The sequence below is a fragment of the Gymnoscopelus braueri genome (assembly GCF_963280865.1).
Source record: "Gymnoscopelus braueri genome assembly, chromosome: 20".
NCBI lineage: Eukaryota > Metazoa > Chordata > Actinopteri > Myctophiformes > Myctophidae > Gymnoscopelus > Gymnoscopelus braueri.
This window is the reverse complement of record NC_137622.1, coordinates 31,414,955-31,437,302: the sequence shown is the minus strand read 5'-3', so window position 1 is coordinate 31,437,302 and position 22,348 is coordinate 31,414,955. Positions and strand designations below refer to the sequence as shown.

The 22,348-nt window shown below is 42.2% G+C and overlaps 1 protein-coding gene across 3 annotated transcripts in view; it reads right to left on the bottom strand.

Annotated features, from left to right (window-relative positions):
• Positions 1-159: 159 nt before the first annotated feature.
• The window catches only part of inppl1b (inositol polyphosphate phosphatase-like 1b), a 25,581-nt gene continuing 3,392 nt past the window's right edge, over positions 160-22,348 (bottom strand). For 2 of the 3 annotated variants that reach the window (XM_080416420.1, XM_080416421.1), the window contains exons 3-28: positions 22,194-22,257; positions 19,126-19,264; positions 17,479-17,605; positions 17,038-17,178; positions 16,221-16,308; positions 15,658-15,735; positions 14,722-14,868; positions 12,748-12,862; positions 12,243-12,343; positions 11,610-11,712; positions 10,956-11,152; positions 10,310-10,427; positions 9,586-9,682; positions 9,074-9,212; positions 8,859-8,958; positions 7,559-7,647; positions 5,906-5,987; positions 5,180-5,269; positions 4,976-5,089; positions 4,730-4,818; positions 4,553-4,640; positions 4,275-4,427; positions 3,762-3,843; positions 2,400-3,255; positions 2,020-2,135; positions 160-1,626 (exon numbers count right to left, since the gene is read on the bottom strand). In XM_080416420.1, coding sequence (XP_080272546.1) covers positions 1,533-1,626; positions 2,020-2,135; positions 2,400-3,255; positions 3,762-3,843; positions 4,275-4,427; positions 4,553-4,640; positions 4,730-4,818; positions 4,976-5,089; positions 5,180-5,269; positions 5,906-5,987; positions 7,559-7,647; positions 8,859-8,958; positions 9,074-9,212; positions 9,586-9,682; positions 10,310-10,427; positions 10,956-11,152; positions 11,610-11,712; positions 12,243-12,343; positions 12,748-12,862; positions 14,722-14,868; positions 15,658-15,735; positions 16,221-16,308; positions 17,038-17,178; positions 17,479-17,605; positions 19,126-19,264; positions 22,194-22,257 — 3,607 coding nt within the window. In that variant the 3' untranslated portion in view covers positions 160-1,532. The remainder of the gene's footprint in view (positions 1,627-2,019; positions 2,136-2,399; positions 3,256-3,761; positions 3,844-4,274; positions 4,428-4,552; positions 4,641-4,729; positions 4,819-4,975; positions 5,090-5,179; positions 5,270-5,905; positions 5,988-7,558; positions 7,648-8,858; positions 8,959-9,073; positions 9,213-9,585; positions 9,683-10,309; positions 10,428-10,955; positions 11,153-11,609; positions 11,713-12,242; positions 12,344-12,747; positions 12,863-14,721; positions 14,869-15,657; positions 15,736-16,220; positions 16,309-17,037; positions 17,179-17,478; positions 17,606-19,125; positions 19,265-22,193; positions 22,258-22,348) is intronic. The other variant, XM_080416422.1, reaches the window with a different exon arrangement.

Sequence of the window (22,348 nt, the reverse complement as noted above, 5' to 3'; positions counted from 1 at the left end):
TTTTCAATTGGCTTTTAGAAGGAGAATTTCAAACCAGGAGAGTTACAAAATGTCTTGCACCGAACTAGAGCAAAAGAAACCACTGAGTTTGTGAATATCATTATTACATTTTATAGCCAACACAAAGTATTTATTGGTAAGCTAACATTTCTTGCGTTATGTGATGAAGCTTTTTGTTTCTATAGAGACTTACTTATTTTATCATAAAATTATGAACACTAACAGTCTACACACTGTGGATTGGTTTATAGTTTTATATCAAGCAAACACGAAGACAGCATTCCGAGATATCAAAGTACATATTGCTTTTTGAACCATTTTCTGTTGATAGAAAATGTACAGTTCATTGTAGAATGAAAATGGCTCCATCTCTGCTGTTTAAAAACACTTTCTTTTCACTCAAAGTCAATGTTAATTCCATGAACAATACAAAGATGCATAGCACAGCTCAAGTGTTGAGGGAATCTTGTAATGAATTTTACACTACACAACATAGAACGGTATAGAGCGACAGTGTGAGTTGTGGCACAGAAACGGAATAGGCAACACGAAGCCATTTCTCGTCTTTGGCGGTTGCGTGGCAGCGTGAACCTGATTGCTCAGTGACGGTCAAGAGTTGCTTTATACAGCTCATTTTTAAAAGCCACATATAAGAGCCGCAATGGATAGAAGTGCTGATTAAGCAATAATAATAGTATCAAACAGGAAACAATGTGAGATATGGCGACTCTCCCACATTTCAGAGGCTGTTATGGTAAATATGTACAGCTTACGTTTTATACTCTATCCATAGCCTTAGTTGGTGGCTTTTACAAGCTCATAGCCAGGCTCAATCACAGCAGAGTAGTGGAAAGTACATAAGGCAAGTGATGCATGTAAATGGTAAACACCAGTATCAAGAGAACGCTGAGAAAAAAAAAGGAGAATTGTATTTCATAGAGGCATTTAATACAACACCTACGAGGTCTTGAGACCATAATCAATATTTGCATATATGGTTGTAATTGGATATGAATGTCTTGAACCATGCTTTGTAATTGCATCACTCATCTGAAGGCGGACAGGTCCACAGAGCAGGCTGCGAGATGACTATTTCATGTGTTCTATGCCCTGTGTGTTGTGTACTTGCGCAGAGACAAACCATTGTTACAGTATTGATAGTGTAAACGAAGAGATGACAGGGCTGTGAGTTCAGCTGGTTATACCAACCACTGGTCTTCTCAGTTCCCAGTTCTTACGAACTAAAGGGTTGATTCAGTGCTTCCCCCAGAAATGTTGCCCGGTGAGGCGTAAAGACTTCTGAAGCATGTTGGTGACATGAAAAACCTTCATTGAAACCAACAGATAGAATCCTCTCGAGTTAGAAACAATTCATAGGCTACACATACGGTCACACACATCCATGCTGCTCGATGAAGTATAAATTAGGCGGCTATGTCCAGCTGCTCCTTCTGGATCGACATGGCTCAATGGTGGGGGAAACACTGGACTCTGACTGGTCTCACACCAGCTATTCTTTGTTTCTGTGTCTGTCAGTTCCAGATCCTGGGCAGGTTCTCCAGGATCCTGCGGCGGTGTGAGGGGTTAGATACACCAGCAGCACGTAAATCCTCTTCTGTGATGCCACTAAATCAGAAGACAAGAGTCACAGAATCATTCATTACCAGAATCCCAGAAAACTGTTCCATCTCCAACAATTCAGATTGGTATATTTATTACAATTTGGTAAGTGTCACCATTCGCATCCTATGACAGAAATAAGCCACCCTTATTACCTAGTTATTAATATGCAATACGATATTCCATGCCTGCTCTCATCTGACTCTTTTGTTATTTTCAATATTTTATTTTGAGATGAATGAATTTTAACAATGTTCACAAATTGTAATTCATCATTTTTATATCATTATTAACACAAAACTCTTCAGAAACCCTTGGGCGCATTTATAACTGGACTGTATCCATTTATCTCATTACAGTCTGATCACTGACAGTGCTACTGTATGTCACCCTCTTTACCTGAAGTAATCCAGATCATCCCAGCCATTCAGACTGAGGCCTAAGGTGTATTTCTGAAGGCCAAGACAACCGAGAAGCTCCCGAACTGTCTCCGGTGCACCATGAAGGACAGATACCTGCATGAAGGTAAAACAAAACAAGTTAAAACATCTGATCAGTTGTTCCTAAAGCTGTCTGTTTGCCTACAGGTCCTTACACACCGGGGGCGATTTTTTCATGCGAATAATACGTTTTTTTTAAAAACCTTCAATGCAAGCTTCCACATCAGTTTCGCGGAGCGAAAAAGCGTCTTTTATTTATTCGGACCGAGTCCAAATTTTGCGTATATTCGCATAATCGCCGGTGTGTAATGACCTTACCACTGACATGCTGTGTCCCACCTCATTCTCCCAGCCCCTCTCAGCAGGCATTATTGGGCCATTTCTCTGGCCTGGCCACTGGCTGGGACTGGATGGTTTTCTGCGGTCTGTTGGAAAGAAGTCCACCTCACTGAGGGACTTGGCCATTTGCAATGCAGTGAGGGAGTTGTCTCCAGGTCCATGCTGCTGCTGCTGCTGCTGCTGCTGCTGCTGCTGCTGCTGCTGCTGCTGCTGCTGCTGCTGCTGCTGCTGCTGCTGCTGCTGGTCCAACACCCACGGAACGGAGGCCTGATATTGAGGTAAGCGGGTGGAAGCATAGGGAAAGAGAGATGGGGCGTTGGCTCCCCGAATAGGACTGCTTCTCTCGGGTTGAAGCTGATGCTGGTCCCTTCTGCTTGCCTCTCTAATGATGGCCGAGTGGTTGATATACATGTTCTTCTGGTTCTTTACTGGGAGCGAGTCCTGAACTATCTTTTTGCCTGAGTATTTTGCTCTAGGTTGTGATGTCTGCTCTTGGTATTGTGCGGTGGTGGCACTTTGGGCTGGAGGGATAAGAGGTGGGGTTTTGGCCGGGAAGAGCTGATAGGAGTTGGCCTGCGGTGGTGCATGGAGGTCGTTGGTCAAAGTGTAGGGAGGCAGGATCGCTGGTATCTCGATCTCGGTGAAGTCTGACCTGCGAGAGGACTTCCTGTCAAAGCTCTGGCATCGTGCGAGCTTGGGGAGCTGCAAGGCTTCGTCCCCGGACCAGATCACCTGGGGCTCCCTTCGCTGGGGTGGGGGTTCCTCCACCCTGCGTGGCACAGACACACCTTCAAAGATGAAATAGGCAGGGTTGGTGTAACTGCTTGCGGTTAGTTTGGGAGGTGTTGCTGAGGACCTGTGTGAGCACACAAATAAAAAAAAGGGGAGAATTTCATGGGAACTGCATTGGTAGCCAGTTCTCTGTCATATAGTTTCACAATGAATACCTACAGTATAGCAGCAGCAACGCCTTCAACTTTTTAACCACTTTCAACCTGGCTTCCCTATTATTCTAGGCATGCCATTCATTTTCAAAAGAGTGTATAATGCCATACATAAAATCAGGAAAACCCACTAATTTAGTTTGCATTCTTTTAATGCCGTGTCAATATTTTCTTATTTTATGTTGACAAAATTAGGAGACAAATATGTGTTGTGCTTCAAACTAATTCATAAAAGGACAATCCAAACAATATGTTGATGCCTGAAATGACGGGACGTGTGATTTCAGAAATTAACGGGATTGTGGTGTTTTTTTTCTCCTCTCTCTCAATGTTCTCCAGCTAGTTGCACTTGAAGTGAGCTATAGGCTGTCTAGTGCTTTACACTGATACTTGGAAATATCATGGGGGTCCTCCTCACCTGCTGCTATGAACCCGTGTAGATTGGGGAGACAACTGCCCCTTCCGCTGACCCCTCTCATCCTTCTCAAAGCAGAACCACTCTGAAAAAAGGCAGGTGGACACAGTATATTTCAAAATCAACAGGAATTCTCCAAAGTTGGTGTGTTGCGTGTCTACAATAAGGCTAGATCAATATGAGACAGCAGCAGCGTGTTTATGCGTGTTGTCATGGGGGCCTGACCTGGTGGCAAAATACTGGCTCTTATCAATGGCCGTGACAGTGGGTCAGACAGTGGGTCAGGATGCATCTGGACAGTGGCAGTCAATCGGGAGCCAGAAGGGGAAGCACTCAAAAGACACCAGCAAGTGAAAAGCCAAGCCAAAGATCATTGAGGAACCGAATAGAGGAAGCAATGAAAGATTCACTGGTGAGCCAAAGAACGCAGGGAGGAGGACGACGGAAGTTTAGTAAGAATTGATAGTGCAAGCGAGGGGTGAGCTCAGGAGATGGTAGCAATTCTGGATGACTCACCGTAGATCCTCTCTCGTGTTCCTCGTCTATCAATGGGTACGTGGACACTGACCCGGCCCCTTATTGAACCCATCTCCTCTCCCCGGTGACTTAGGAACGTCTCAAACTGCTCTGTCGTACCAGTAAGAGAGCGCAGAGCAACACAGCACTCACCTACAGTAGATTTAAAGAGGTTATCAGCAATGAGGCTTATAGGTATTGTCTACGAAATGACCACAAAAGTAAGACATCTTTAATTGTGACAATTAAAAACCAAAATAGATTCGCCAAAGACCAACCGTATGACTCAAACCCATCACACGACTTGACAGACAACAGCAGGTGCTGATCTTGAAGATATTCCAAGTCGGACACAATCGGAGGAAGCTAGGGAGCATGTACACAGAACACACAAATTAGCAATTTGGCTTATGATGTTTTTCCAACTATCTCCTAACATACAGTACTGCGCTAACCTTTGGAAGCTGTTTGGAGGACCAGCCTAGTTTGAGGAACCCAGGCACATCACAGCCCTGCGAGTCATTCTCACTAGAGCGGCGTGTCTCTGTGAAAAAAAGACACATTCTATCTCTAGCTAGTGCGTTATGTATAAAGCGAAGACTGCTTTAAGCCTCATTTATGCACTTATGAAAAAATGTCATAATTTAAAACAGACCCTTTTTGCTGAAGCATAAATTAGGCTTTATGTGTTGCTGGCATACCTTCTAGGCAGGATGAGTGAAACTCAATGAAGAACTTGGCTTTGCTTGCAGTCTTCACAATAGCTTCTACACCTTCAAGCTCTATCCAGGCCTTTTGCATGACTGAGTTTGGATCTTTTGGAAAGTCAAGGCAACGGTTGTTACATAAGGAATGCTATGTACACTTTCATCTGTGTTTCCCAAGAGCCACAACAAAGATATTACCTGTTTTGGAGATGAACTGCGATATCACCCCTACTTGGAATGTGGCGAAAACAGGCGAGTGGTCACTGGTGAATATGTCATCTGTACAACCTAGTGACATACATGTCTCAGTCATAATCATAGCCATTGCAGTAAATATCACATTTAGCTAGTCAATGAAGTAGTTCTGAATACTGTTTATATTCTATAACATGACACTAATTCGAGAACTGTGTATATGCATGTACAGTAACTGCATGGTAGTTGAATTCCTCTGATTGAATTGTGATGATATTCTAGTAGATTTGGGTGTTGTTTTGACGAACAAGTCTGTTCCAAACACACGGGTTGTGAAAACAAGGAGAAAGGTCACAAGCAGTGCAATGGCCTGAGTCTGTTTGATACTTTAGATTTGTGCTAGTTTCATAGTATGCTGAGGGGTAGACATAACAGGCTTAAGATGAATGGCAGGAAATGACTCTGTTCCTTTATAGACCACAGCCCACGATGTAGGGTTGACCATTATTCATTTACAGAGCCACTGACATTTTACCGTAAAACATTGAAACAAATACCCAAATGTCTAATTCAGGAACGCCACATCCAATTCACTGTCTATGTCCAAGTCTTAATTACTCCCTTTTGCTTGTTAGGGCATTTTTTGTGTGTCTGTCTTTGTCTTATTCATTTCCTTTCCTAGTTGCTTTCTTTTTTTAACACTTTTTCGTTTTGATCTCCAGAATTTACCATATGACGTGCAGATGATGTGCGTCTCTGGATAGGACTTCCATAGAATCCTATCGCACCATGATGGCACATTGACTCGCACCTGCACAAATGAAGCATAGCGTTAGTTCATGCAGGGCACAGGAGTCATACAGTACATGCCTCGGCTGTAATCGGCTTTCCTACTCTCCATCCACAGCTCTGCTGGCCATTACCAAAACAGTCACACTTTTCTACACTCCAATCAGAGATCACACTCTTAACAGAGCGGCTCCTTTAAATATGGCTTCTCAATTCATTAGATCTCTTGCTTCTCTTGCTGCTTGCTACACTTTTACTATATATACTATATATACTATTGTGATTTTATGTCTTCTGATTCAAGTCAATCTGTCAATGTATTGCTTAGGCCTGCTCTTGTATACCTATGGGGGCTTTTGCTTAGTGTTCCCTGATTTTGCTTAGCATGCTGCTTAAGCAAAATGTAGGGAACGTCCCAAGAGCGGAGCCATTAACGGCAGGTTTAACTGTATTCAATTTGTTGCAATTAATGGTCAAATCTACTTTGACTTGAGTGTTCTTGACTGAAACACAATTAGACTTACATTAGACAAATCCACTTAGGAAACAACACCGATGATGTGTCCAAGTTTGTGCATCAGTAGATGTTTTGTTAACAGCCTTCAATTAGACAAATCCACTTAGAGAGTTAACCACATGTACCCTAGCGTCCCAATTCTGGGCACGTCTGGGAAATAATAAGTGAATGTTTGGTGAAAATAGCAGATCTACAATCTCACCGTGAACTTGTAGATCAGCTATTTTTGTCAAAGAGATTTGGTGTTGAGGGGGGAAAAGGAGGGGGCGAAGGACCCCTGGGGAACCCCGGTCAGCTAAATATATACTGTAGGGTTTAATTGCTTAAGAAGTTCAACATGAAGTTTTTCATTTGTGTGCTTGCTGATGGGCAGTGGAAGGTGCACTCCGTTCCATTTATGCCAGATATTATACCAGACGTTCCCCTTTCAACTTGTGAGGTAATTCTATTCTCCTTCTATTTTTAGTGGCGATGGCAGCTGCTGTCAAAACCATCTATCCCTATAGACCTGTTAACTGGATTTGGTTACACATAAAAATAGTCACCCATATATGGCTGAAATGTTTTAGAGGACTTGACATCACGCAGAATATATGTACCTAAAAAAATGTGCCTCGCAATCTCAGGCTGTGAGAAACAACCTGCTGTTTAAATGACTCGGATAAAGACGCACAATGTACTGAGAGGGCCTTTGTCCTTCTCGCTTTTGTTTATTTATTTTTACCTTTCATTAACCAGGAAGTCCCAGTGAGATAAAAAAAATCTCAGAGAGAGAAACGTGGCCACGGTAGCAGCCATATAAAATTACAACAAAAATCACAAAAAATAAAATACAACATAAATTATGCTTCATTAAAAAAAGAAAGAAATCCACAATAAAACAGAAAATCAGCTTTTCAATCATAGTCGCCTCTCAGGAAAAAACAATCACATGCCTCCATCACCATTCACCACATCCTTTATGATGCCATTATTATGCGGCTGTAGCTCTGCTTGAACTGCACTCGGCTTTATGGTATACTGAGAGCAGACAGAAATAGTTATATAGGCTGAATGAGAAGGACGAACTGACTCACCCCAGAAGTCTTGTACTTCTGCCATAGGTAGCAGTCTCTCGAGCCCCGCTCATAGCGATAGGTGGGTGGAAATGCGATCTTCTCTTCCTCTTAACCATGACAAATAGAGGGAGAATGTACAAATGGAAAATTGTTGAAGAATAAGGGAAAGGTACGGTCAAATTACGCCTGGGTCAGACTGTATCTGAAAATACTTGATGGTGGTTCTGTTTAACTGTCAAATGGAGTTTTAAAAGGGCATTACTATATAGCTTTCAGCAATTGGTAAATTACCTGAACATAATCTGAAATGCCCTGATCCAGCTAGGACCTTATCTGGTACTTTTAAGCAGGATAAAACTACTTTCCTGAAGCCCCAAAATAATATACTTATACAGCATTTGCATAGCAAAAAGAAAATCTAAGAAAATTCTCTCTAACATAACCGAAAGCTTAATTAACAACAATTTACACTTGAATATGTTTTCATCCGAGAGGCTTCGTCAGTTCTGCTAATTAGTCGGGAGTATGAAACCCTTCTGTGGGCAGCTAAACAGGTGAGAGTCACATGAACCCAAGCATCGCTATTCTAGGACAAATATTTGGTGAAAATAGCAGCTTCACAAGCTCACAATGCGTCATGTTGTCAGCTTGTAGATCTGCTATTTTCGAGGAAGATGTTAGGTGTAGAGGGAAAAACGGACCGTGGTCAATGAAGTGTGACAAAAAAAATAAATCACAGAAGCTGGAATTGTGAATGGTGTGAATCTGTATGAGATGTTAAGCCCAGTGTGTTCCCAATTCCTATGTCAACGTCCCTCCTCCAGATTTCAATGGGAGTGAGAGTTGGTGTGTCAGAGAACTACAAACAGCTTGTAGATTATTATTCATTATTCGTCATATAAAGCCCTAAAGTATATAGGTCTTAGGTGGTTAATGCAGCTTGTCTTCTCTAAAATGTATTATGGTCTTCTATGATTGTCATGTGACCTCCGCTGCGTGGATGCACACAGAGGTTAAGTGTCAGGTACTCCCCACTAATTAGGGCAACTGTCAAAGCTTCTCGGATGAGAGGCCAATCGCATTCCAACGCCTTCATGTTTACGTTCAGTGTCATTTGTTTTTAATAAGGCTTCAACACAGTCAAATCTGATGTGATGATTTAACTCTGCGAGTTTAAAGATGGACAATTTACGTGTCCATTTTTACACTCAAGAGTTAAATCAAGATTCTATGCAAATATCTGGGCAATGGATATGACTCTATACAGACATATCTGAAATGGATGGAGAGCAAAGAGAAACAGCGAGGCGTTACTCACTAAAATTGAGAAAGGCCTTCCTCTTGTGCCTCTCCCTGGTCAGCTGGTCTGCGCACATGAGTTCCTCAAATTCCCTCTTGGAAACATGTTTCAAAATGTCCTGCGGAGTGTGAGTGGAGAGCAGGAAGTGTGATTTTGTGGACTTTACTGACGTGATTAGGATGAATAAAGGTGAACTAAGATAAACAAAAGGAACTCTCTGTGCCTTGCCTGACCTGTACATCCAAGTCCAGTCTGTAATTGAGGTCTCCACACCAGAAGAGGTGGGCAAAGCGCAGGCTGAGGTCAAAGGAACTGAGCTGCTTGTCACCCAGAGACAGCAGTCTGAGGATATCTACAAAGTTCTGGTTCCTCCTGGAACAGCACAATAGGGAAATGGTTCTCAAACGTTTTCATGTCAAGGACCACCAAATTAATATGTATTTGACCGCAGACCCCCGGCACAAAATCGAAAATGTTTGGAAAACCAAACATTTTTCCTTATTTTCCTCAAGATTGTTTGAACATAGCCAATCTACAAGCTCACGATGTGTGAGCTTGTAAATAGGCTATTTTCAAATAGCCATTGTAAATATAGGGTTAAAGTGGTTAAATTGATTTTCTAATTTAGCTGGGGACCCCTGGAACTCCCTGAGGGTCCCCTGACCCCACTTTGAGAACCACAATAGGGCATCATAGGTTTGAATGTATTTGACAAGAAATTAGCTTCACAATTAAAAAAGTGTACCTGATAACTTTCTCACTGCCAGAGGTCAGGTGGCAGTTAACGAACCCAAGAGAGGTTCCGTTGAAAAGGAAGGACACCCCGACCGCTCCCTTGTTTCCTGGAACAGAAAAACATTCCCAGAAACCTGAATTAAGATCAACATACAGTATTTTCTTCCTGTTAATGACGTGCTGGTGTTTTTGGCCGTCGGCCATGGAGTGGTCAGCTATTTGTCAGTGACTGTCAGTGTCCTGCTGTGTGGTTATCTGTGCTGAGGTATTTGTGGCGGTGAGGTCATGTGAGTGTTGTGTAGAACAGTGGCTCTCAACCTTTTCAGGCTGCGACCCCCCCAAAATAATCATATTTGAGCTGGGGACCCCCCCATCCTGAGAAGCATGTGGAATTGTAGGAGTTGAGGTATTTCATTTCGTTTGACTTGGTTGCACAGATAAATATTGTGAAAAATAGCCGATCTACAAGCTCAGAACGCCTCGCAACGCAAGTGCGTTGTGAGCTTCTTACATTATTTGACAATTTGGCCAATGTTTGACCAGTATAGTTTGTTGATACTGTTGATGCAGTAATGGCCTTTTTTATTTATTAAAAAGGTCTTAAAAGTCATTATTCCGTTAAATTGTCACTTCACTGTCATCTGGGGACCCCCCCAAAAATCATGTGGGGACTGGGACCCCCCCCAGGTTGAGAACCACTGGTGTAGAACTGGGATGATGGCGAGCATACATACCCAGTGTATTCCCCAGGCCAGTCTTCACACTGGCTGTGCTCACGTGGCTGACGCGGCTCTCGTGCTCTGGCTTCACGAACACGGCCAGCCTCATGTTCCAGAGGGACTGCACTGCCACCTGCAGGGCAGAGTCTTACATTACAAGAGGTGACGAGAATGGGCCTTATCCACCCACTGAATTCCACGACATTTTTATTGTTATTATTATGAAATGTAATTTTGAAAAGCTGCACTGTAAGGGGAAAATGTATAGCACTCATTGCACAGTATCTATTTAGCGGTGGCAGGTGTCTTCCTTTTTTCTTCAAATGGTGAATATCATATTATATATATAAGAGTCAACCCCACATGTCTGACACTGGCTACACTACACACAAGTCACACAAAATGAAGAGTAGTAGGCATTACAGTTCAACCTTTGCATTATCTATTCTCTTCTTGACATGTTATGAGTTTCTGTTTCAGGATGTACAGAAGCTTAAGGGACAAGTCTGTGTGGATATTTAACCCAAAATGGGTCCCGAGTCCCGACCCATTGTTTGGGAACCACTGAATTAAGAATTCTAAAAAGAATAATTATGTGTATTACAAAGTAACTAGGGATAATGGGTCTAGGGAGGCTAAACCAGGACGATGTAGGCCCTACTTGTTTGTAGTCAATTTGAGTGTAGCTCCGCAGGGTGGCCTTGATGTGCTCGGTCCACTCTCTCTCCCCCTGAGGGTTCTCCTGAGTCCCCAGGGCATAGACGTCATGGGGCAGCAGCGCGGTGGACTCGTCCGGGGTGTGTCCCAAACCGCAACATGTCACCCAGGACTGTAGACTCCGCGGGGGAGGGGAGCTTCCTGCACGTACAAAAACACACCCCAGGACAGACGGCGGAAGTTTTTTTTGTTGTTGTTGAAAATCAACTCTTTTCGGCGGCGAGCTACACTATTGATACTTTGCCGTACGAAGGTGTTGCTCAACAAAAATAAATCTCATCTAAAAAGAAAAAAGGCAATGCAATGACCAGCACTCATTAGGTGTATGGAAGCTCATTTGCACCACTGAATACAAATTGAGAGGTCTTTCCTTGCAATTCCAGCTTGATATCTTAGCAGAGGTTTGTTCTCACAAGTCCGACTTTATATCTCTGTTCGGAGGGTTTGTTTTCTCACAAAATTAATGTGAAAAAAAAACAACAAAAAAACAAGACTATACATAACATTTAATTCTGAATTCTGGCCTTTTAAATTGTATTCAGTGGAGGAAAGGGCTGACCGCCAGAGAGAAAATGTAATATTTCCACAGTTATTTTACCCATGTTCCAGGTGCCCACAAACACTGAGACTGAATCAGGTTCAGTCAGCTGGGAGTGTCTGGTCTTCATCAGCTGGAGCAGTTGGCAGAAGGCCTCCCGCTTCTGGAAGAGACAATACTCAATCACACAGTGGAGTTCTGGCTTTCTGTACCAGTGGTTCCCAAATGATTTAGGTGGGGTCCGCAGATGATTGGCTTAAATGTGCAACATTGTTTTCTCACTCAACAGTAAACAAACCAACATGCAGTATTGTATGCAGGGTATCTGCAATTTACAATTTACAACAATTTAAGGACTTTTAAGACCTTTTTAATACCTCAAATAAAACTAATAATAAGACCATAACTACGAAAAGTAACCCAAAGAAATACAATAAAAAAGTTGACTAATTGGCAATGTTTTGAAAATTTGGGCTCTACAAGTGAGCTTGTAGTTTGGCTATTTTCACAATATTTATCTGTGGAACCGAGTCAAACTAAATTGAATGCCTCAACTCCAAGTGTTTGGAGGGTCCCCAGTTCAAATATGATTTTATTTTGGGGGGGAGGGCGGGGGGTTTGGGAACCCATGTTCTATACATCATGTATCAAATTGGCATGGATCAGAACGTCTGACCGTTCTCTCTCACTTACCCTGGCACTCTCAAACGTCAGCTCTCGGGGCGTGTTGTGATGGCTGTCCACCACCATGCGTACCTTGGCTGGGCTGCTCTGGAACTTGATGAGCTGCAGGACTGACACACAATACACACGCATTCTATAGGTCATTACTCATTATCGACAAGATTATAATTGCTAAATGGACAGATAAGACCAGGATTCAATTTGCTGGGAGGGATGCCTCTGCTTTTTATATTCATTTGTGTATATATATCTGGTGACTGGTGGGGATATACTGTATATATATATATTTTAATCCTTGCTTCTGATCAGGCTGAATTAAATACATGCATTTCCTTTTGGGAAAGTCTGCTATGTTTGATGTTTAACATCGCAATTTAACAGTTTAATTACAATGTACTTTAACCACATTAACCCCGGCGTCACAATTTTGACAATTTGTAAAATTTTGTAAAAAGTATTGTAAAATACAAATCGAACCCTGGGTATGGCATTGGTAATATGGCCGTTCTCTTACTCCGGTCGTGCGAGACTGTCTCTACACCAAACGAGCCAGTCTTCCTGTCAAACAGCAACACCCCTGTGTCCACATCTACAGACACTGTCTGCCTGCCGTAGCGCACCATCTTCACCTGCACACGCACACGCACACACGCACGCACACACACACACACACACACACACACACACACACACACACACACACACACACACACACACACACACACACACACACACACACACACACACACACACACACACACACACACACACACACGCAAAACAATGTTGGTACACAAAAATGGTAAAACATGCACAAACAAACAAAAAGTCAAATTACGACCAAAGAGGGGGTTCCAGGGGGTCCCCAGCAAAATGTGTTAATACAGCATCACAATCATTATTACCCCCTTTATACATATTTTATACATTGGCTATTCAAAAATAGCAGATATACTTTTGAATAATATTTTTGAATGATTTAGCATTTCTTTTAGCACAAAAACATAATCTTGTTTTCTGGGGGGTCCCTGCTGGCACAAAACATTTTGCGGCCAAATATATATCAATTTGGGGGTCCTTGGCATGAAAAAGCTTCTAAATGTGTGAAATGTTTTTGAAAATAGCCGAAATATAAAATAGTGCATAATTGGTTGATGCATGTTTTGTAATAATGATCTACATCTACAAAGTAACTAGCGACTAAAGCTGTCAAATAATTGTAGTGGGCCTCTGGGATGTAGTGAAAGTATAAAGTATGGAAAAATGTATATACTCAAGTAAAGTAAAAGTACCTCAAAACTGTACTCATGCACTTGAGTAAAAGTACTTAGTTACTTCCCACCACTGATTGTTAGTAAGATTCACCACTTAACCCCAGCATTGAGCATCCGTATTCTGCGACACGTTGTAAGCTTGTCGATCGACCATTTTCCTGTGAAAGCTTTCCCCGCAATAACAGAAATCAGAAAATACACTAGCATAGAGCCCTGAGGGACTCCGCTCAACCATATGGGGTTTAAGCATAGAGTTATAATATATCTAGAGGGCGGACGGCCCCGCCCCCACCAATTAATTTCAATGAAAGTTACTCACTGGCGTTTGAAGCACCCGGAAGAACGCTCTACTTCCGCATTTTGGGCACCAGATTTGGGTGCCCAAATGCGGAAGTCTTGAGCACCGAACAGGCACACTAGGGTTTCAAACGGTAGAAGCATGCACGGTGGCGTTTTAAATGCGGAAGTATAGAGTACAGAAGTCCTGACGTCACTCGTGAGTCGTTCATCCCCTGGGTTGCTGAAGTAATTTCTCTATGGAGAATAACATTGGGCCATCTTAGAATCGTCTCATATAAGAATAGTGGTCCAAAAATAAACAAACTGTCTCTGCGATATTGTCAGGGAGGTGGCTCTGTATCGTTTCTGATAGTCAGTCACTCATATTTGATACAGTCTGTTTCTGGCGAACATTTTACTAATTTGGCGGAAGTAACATTAGCGTTTTTTCACCGTTGATGCTTCATATCCATAAGAGTCAAACCGCCGGGATCATTTTTTATTTTTTGACACAGTTCTTATTTAACGCGATATTAAACAAGTCTATGGGAATTCAGAATGGGGGGAAAAAAACGCGACCCAGGTAGGATGCGTAAATTACGTCAGACTTCGGTGCTCTATTGCATTCTCAGATTTGACCACCAGGCGACGGCCGCTTCACTGTTCTACCGTGGCTCTGGGGGCTTCATGGGTTTAAGTGGTTAAAGGGATACTTCACTCTCGGGCCGGGGACACATTTAAAAAAAATATTAAAAATAAATGAAAAAAGTTATGGAAAATTCATGGCCCCCTCACACATTAGTAGGACACTCTAATGCGTGAGGGGGCCATGAATTTTCCATAACTTTTTTCATTTATTTTTAATATTTTTTTTAAATGTGTCCCCGGCCCTAAAGTGAAGTATCCCTTTAAGTGCCTCTCTCTGCCTGACTGACCTGAAAGGAGTGGACCGGCAGCGGCCTGCTGTGGGTCTTTACAGCCGGAGGAGGAGGAGGAGGAGGAGGTGTTGGTTCGGGGACAGGTGGCGGAGGTTGCACTGCTAGATTGTGATTGGTCACCGCATCCTGGAGTGCTTTGAGTACCTATAGCAGACAGAGACAGAGGGCTGACAGTCATAAGCCATTCAATCCGGGAACGAATTTCGCTTTTTAGATTTCTTTGGCTACTCAAAAATAGCAGATATACAAGTTCATGCCGCGCTACCAGCATGTAGATCTGCTATTTTTTTTTAATCTTGAGAATTTGTGCAAATCTTTGAATATATATTTTTTAAAGCAAACATTTGTAAAATATTTTGTTCCAGAGACCTCCAGAAGCAAAGATTTGAGTTACAAATGTTCGCTTTAAAAATATATATATTCAAAGATTTGCACAAATGTTCAAGATTTTTCAAAAATAGCAGATCTACAAGCTCATACCACACCGAGTGCAGCGCTACGAGCTTGTAGATCTGCTATTTTAGAAAAATCATATTTTTAAATAGCCAAAGTTTAAAATAATGGTTATAGCTCAAATCTAAAATGACACAGATGCAAAAGCAAAACTGTGTCTTTAGCGGGTAAACGAATAAGGAAACAGCTATGTAACATTTGTACTATATTAACACATGATTATTCCTAATGAAGCTTGTGTCTACGTAATATTCGTGCTACATTACACCTGATCATTGCTAATTAATCGGTCACTCATAAGAAACATTTATGTAAAATGTGTACTATACTGATCATTGCTCATGAAGCTTGTAAGAAACATGTACAGTACATAAACATTTGTACTGTATCACACCAGCTAATTCCTGATGAAGTTTCTAGTAAGATTATGAGGGCTATAGCTAAAGCCTAAACTTTCAGGTTATTATACTTTATACTTACTCTTTTCTCCAGAGAGGTAAGGAGGCTGACCAAGGCTGAGATCTTACACAGCAGGCTGTCCAGCTCCAACTCTTGACCCTTGTCCCACACACAGAATAAGAGGAGGATACTTATTAATGTGGATTTAAAAAATCTGCAGATATTATAGAGATATTTTACCTTCATTAACCCATTCAATCCGGGAAAGCATCGGTATCATTTTAGATTTTAGCTATATATATATAGCAACATAAGTCTTTCAGAAAACTAATTTAGAACAGTGGTTTAGAAAGGTAGTTCTCAAAATAGCAGATATTCAAGGTCACTTGTATGCATTTTTTTGATAACACAAATCTTCTCTTCTGGGGGTCCCTGGCACAAAACATTTTCAGATGGGGGATGATATGCCAAATATACATCTAAATTTGGGGGTCCTTGGTGCGAAAGAGTTTGAGAACTATAGTGATTTAGAAGGCACTTGTAGAATGGGCTTTCAGGTCTTAATGGGTTAATGAAGCAAAGTGATTGTGAAGTCATGTCACATCTTATCGCTTTGAATACATTTGCTGCAGCCTGCAACGTACCAGTGCCTTTGTGCAGTTAATAGGGTAAGTAGGGTGGTCAAACACCTTAGCCAGGGTCTCCAGACTAGACAGGGTCAGGTCAATCTCACTGTGGATCAGATCAGATGAACACACACACACACACACACACACACACACACACACACACACACACACACACACACACACACACACACACACACACACACACACACACACACACACACACACACACACACACACACACACACACACACACACACACACACACACACACACACACACACACACACAGACACACACACACACACACACAAAATAGATACTGGAATCATAAACAACATATTACCGGGTACATTGCAAACATTGTTCCTGTTCTGCACTTTATGTTAGACTATAGAGCAGGGGTGGGCAACTTTTTTGGCCACATGGTCAATTAGACATTTTCCCAACACTGCCGTGATACCCAGTGGCAGACACTGAAAACCACCATTGTTTTATGTCTAATTATAGGCTGCTAATTAGAATAATACTTGCATAGTTAATAAGTTAATCATTTAATAATAAAACCTAACAAAGAATGAGTCAATAACTGAATATGAATAATAAAGGTAAGGTAAGGTAATACAATCTGACTGTCTGGGGAGAAAAGACATATGCACCTCAAACAATAATGGTTGTTTTTGATCAACTCAATTAATCACCTCAATAGCCCAATCTGATCACCCAATCTGATGGTAGATAAAAATCTGATGGTAGATAAAAAAAAGAGGCGGTTGCCCACCCCAGGACTAGAGTCTAACCATCAAAAGTAAAGTATGACCAGAGTAATTATAACCTGTTAAGGCCCTGACAAGAGGTGCCGAGGATGCGTTGGAGGTGTCGTAGACTTGTCTCCCCTCTATTGACACTCTCAATGTCAAAAAGCAGCTCACTGCGCAGATAGTCACCAAGCAGCGCCACCACCTCACCAGCCATGCTGTTAACAGAGAGGAGAGTGGAAGTACAGTTCAGATATGAGTTCCATGATACGTGTAATGTCAGCAATATCACCTGGACAGTTAATATCTGTTGAAATGGTTTGGTGTTGTCCCTATTTTGAGCATACTTTGTGATCAATTTGTCACATTTCTTTTTAAGTTTAACAATTTTTCAAGATAAATCATTTTCTAAAAATCTTTTGTAGATAGCTGATCTACAACCTTACAATGATCGCAACGGTCGGCTATGTTCAAATAGAAAAAGTATAAAATAGGGCTTAAGTGGTTATGTTCGGTACCTGGGTGCGGTCAGCTCCTGTAACTTGTTCAGGAAAGGTGTGTTAGGTGGTGCTGGTGATGCTGGCAGCCCTGTGGAAGGCACTGTGTTGTTGGCCGACACTGGAACTGGGGCTGGCTTCTCATCATCTGTCCATCCAAACAGAATATGATGTCAAAACTTTAAAAACTAATTGACAGTTAACTCTTTGACTGCCAGAGTATTTTCATAAAGTACTCCCCCAGTGCCAGCGATTTTAGTGTTTTTTTGTTGTTGTTATTTTGTTATTTAACTTTCATATAGTTTGTCTAGCTGCGGTTTTGAACACATACGATGGTTCCACCAGCAAAGAGCAGCAAATAGACACCTCGATCGCCTCACTCACTCACTCACCCCGCCCCCCCAAACAGACTCAAACAGTCTATACGTCAAACCGGATGTAGCCTGAGGCTACGAGCTCAATCCATGGTCTTGAAGGGCGGACCCAAACACAGCCGCCTGGATTTGTGCGTGGCTTCCTATTGCTTCACCAATCTATGTCCCCGCCTCCCCTCCCCTCCCCCCCTCGGCCTGTGCACGGAGTACGCTGACGTCACCAAATTTAGAGCGACGCCCCTCTGCACTCTGATTGGTTAGGAGATAACAAGGTCCAAGACCATCGTTCCTGCATCGCTCCCCCAGGCTTTTTTTCTTTTGTAACAAAAAAAAAAGCCTGGGTTTCCGAGGCTAAACCGGATGTAACGTGGTCGCAGATTCTCCGATCGGCCAAAAATACGATGTGATACACGACGGCGATGACTGTTCGTCACCCAGACTATAGATTATAGAAGTGGAGCTCTCCGTTAGTTTTTTATACCGTGTGAAAAACCGTGTTTTTCCCTATTCTGGCCGAAAATGTCAAAAAAAAAGAAAAAGAAAACCGGAAACGGAATATGCGTCATGAAACCGGAACCCGGGGAGTCTGAAGGAATCCTAAAGTGAACCTGATGATGAAAAATGACCAGAATAGCGCGATCAGAGATTAAACAATAAACGCGCGTCTAACGTGTCGACGGCCAACTGGACAAACTAGCAATTGACGCGTTATCGAGTCAAGGGCAGTCAAAGAGTTGTTAATAGTGTGGGACAAGGGCAGATGCAAAGACACATTCTCAGCTGTGATCTTTTTTTCCCACTGTTGCTTATTACATTTGTAAGAAGGCATCTGCAGGTGTAAACCCCACACCAGCGTGTTGTGATCTACGTCTCACCATTCCTCAGATATGACCAGTTTTGTCATTTTGACCTTGAAATTGATTATGACCTTGATCTTTAACCTTTTCTCTTCGGGACAGCCTACTGATCATTTCCACCAAGTTTCATGAAAATGTTGTGAACACACAGACACACGCGGACAGGACAGATTACCCAACGTAACACAGAGTAATACATGATCCAGGATGTGTGACATAGCAGTGGTTCTGGACCTTTTTGGCTGGTGATCGACCCCTATTATTATTATTAAAACTTTTGGCCAAACCTTGCCTATCACTGTAATATCCAATCCAATCCAATCAACTTTATTTATAGAGCACATTTAAAACAAAAGCGATGAAACTAGTTGAGAACCATTCATATACAATATAATAATGTCATTAGTGTGTAGTAACAACTAATGGTGCTACAGTACCTGAGCTCTCTTCCCCAGTGTCTGTGTCACGAAAAACAGGGTAGAGGAGTGGAGTGACCAGACCTTTATGGGGGTGCTGGTACCCCAACACCAGGTCCTCCAGAGTACGGAAACAGTTGACCTGCACGCCCTGTGTGGTCTGCAGGACACATACACACACACACACGCGCACGCGCACACACACACACACACACACACACACACACACACACACACACACACACACACACACACACACACACACACACACACACACACACACACACACACACACACACACACACACACACACACACACACACACACACACAGAAGTCATCTTATACAAAATACATAACTTTGAGTACATAACACAGTTCTTAACTCTAAAAAGAATTGATTGACCCAGATTTACACTCTGAGGATTTCACTGGGTAGGCTTTAAGTTTATGTTTTTGTTTTAACACACAAACATGTATGCATGCTCACAGGCTGTGATGACCCAAAACACTACCTACAGTACAAAGCTCAACTGTAAACACATGTCGGTGACATGGAACACAGACAAGCTAGCAGCATACTGGTGCTACTAAACGTTTATGATTTACTTATTGACTTCATCAATGCATCAAATCACATGCATACAAAGCATCAAATGGAACATAATAGGTTAATATCAGGTTAACCCATTGAGACCTGAAGCCGATTCTACATGTCTCCTAAATCTCAACAGTTTTCTGAAAAACCTATGTTTCTATATCAGTGGTGCTCAATCTTTTCCATGTCAAGGACCCCCAAAATTATATGTATTTGGCCGCGGACCCCCATCAAAATATTTTGTTCCAGGGACCCCCAGAAGCAAAGATTTGAGTTAAAAATGTTCGCTTTAAAAATACATATATTCAAAGATTTGCACAAATTTTCACGATTTTTTAAAAATAGCAGATCTACAAGCTCGTAGCGCGGCACTCGGTGCCGCGCTATGAGCTTGTATATCTGCTAATTTTGAATAGCCCAAAGTGTAAAATAATGCTTTTTAGCTCAAATCTAAAAATGACACAGTTCCAGGTCTTAATGGGTTAATATCCGAGCACCCTGTCCATTCTCAACTTGCTGTACCCATGTTTGAGATGGGCCCAGAATGGTGGCCAGTCCTCAGTCACTTGGTGAAACTAAAGGCTGAGTTTATACTCTGCGTGTGGGTGTCACGCAACGAAAATAGCCGACACAAAACCTCTCTGAACTTGTAGATCAGCTATTTTCCCGCGAGCTAGACCGGCACACAACTAACTATGAATCAGGCTTATAGAATATGTGTCTATTTGCATGACGGGTGAAAAAACAAGCGCCATTCGGATGAAAGAGATGCTGTAGTGGGATTCAAAGAGAGAATTCTCCATCTACATCCATTTGTCGTGTATTTTATTCAATCACTGAATATCATAATATATCCTAAGTCTACCAACTGCATTAGATACAAAGTTGCTTCAATGTAGCTAGCTACTTTTATTTAGTAAGTTGTAGTGTAAGTTGTAATTGAGATTTTAGCTCAATTGTTTTTTTTTACTAGAGTAACTAGTAGGCTACTATTTTGAAAGTAGATTGCCCAACATGGTCAGCCTGTTCCAGCGCTCAAACTGCCTGACCAAGTATCTGTTCTACAACATACATGTTGTACAAACCCCCATAAAAAACAGCTTGGATGTTCTTCATGTCAACTCTCACACATTTAGGCCACATGCAAGCATGATATGATGACAGCCTCAGAAATACACATACACACACACAGATACAGACACCCTCTCGCAAATACACATGTGCTAAGTCTTTGGGGCTCTCAGGGCAGAACTTATTTTAGATACTTTTGTTTTCATTGTGTGGTGACAGAAACCTTTTTTTTCTCCTCTTTTGGACACGAGGTACAGTACTTGGCGCTTTTGCCAGGAAATCTTCAAATAGGCTAGTAGATGCTTTCAATTTTTCATCCCACAAGGAACTCTTGAAAAGCAATTACAAAGCAATGAGAGGGAAAAAAACAGACAGCGAGAGGCAAAGTAGCCCCAAAAATATCTCCATTGCCCTCATAGAAAAACAAAAAGTCAAAGCATACAATATATTTTGCGAGTATAGTGGAGCAAATGCAGTCCTAGGCACTTTGACAAAATGTCAGTGGAAACAGATGAAAAGGTTGTACAGGTTTGGGTATTCTTCCCCTGAAAACAGTGGATCATTCCAAGTCGAAGCCTTGATAATGACCGAGAGACAATCCTTGACTGAGCTCTCTGAGTTTTACTGAGCAGACACTGTTAAAGAATGCAGAGGCTGGCTTGTGGTTTGCCCCTTCAACATTCTTTTTCTGTGTGTGTCTTTGCGTGTGTGTGTGTGTGTGTGTGTCCTAAATTGCACTTTTCTCCACATTGATAATGAAAACTAAATTAAATAATCCATTCTGGTTGGTGTTTTTCAAAGAACATTCACCACCATGACTGTATCTCACATCGTCCAACGGACCCATTATGTATAGAACAAACGTCCAAGTTACACACACACACACATACACACACACACACACACATAACAAATAAACCCACCCATCGGTCAATGACCCGATGTGTGGGTAGAGTAGGAATCTCTGATACACACACACACACACACACACACACACACACACACACACACACACACACACACACACACACACACACGCACGCACACACGCACACACGCACACACGCAGACACACAATTTCCCCTCTGTGCAACTGAGATCATGCTCCAAGCATGCAGCCTCATGGTAGAGATGCTATTCAAACAACAAGGCTTCAGCTTGCAGTTTTTTAACAGATCCGGCACAGAAAAAGAATGACAAACGCATTCCCTGTTCTCCTCACAACAAGGGAGAGGAGAACAAACCATTGTTTGACGCTTTGGGCCATCTGACGGGCCGTTGTTCTGCACTGTACTTACGTGCGTGCGTGCGTGCGTGCGTGCGTGCGTGCGTGCGTGCGTGCATGCGTGCGTGCGTGCGCGCGCGCGTGCGTTTTCTCTCCACTTCGTAATGCTGAGAGGGGAGCATACATGGATCCTCACCTGCACGGCCAGAAGACCCTCAGCATCGGGGAGAATGCGATATGTGTGAACGTGACGTTGGAATCTGTAAAAAAAAATAACAGAAAGTAATTCCGTTACAACCTTTGCCACAATACACTTATAGCAAAAAAATAGCAGTCAAAAAGAGAGAGAAT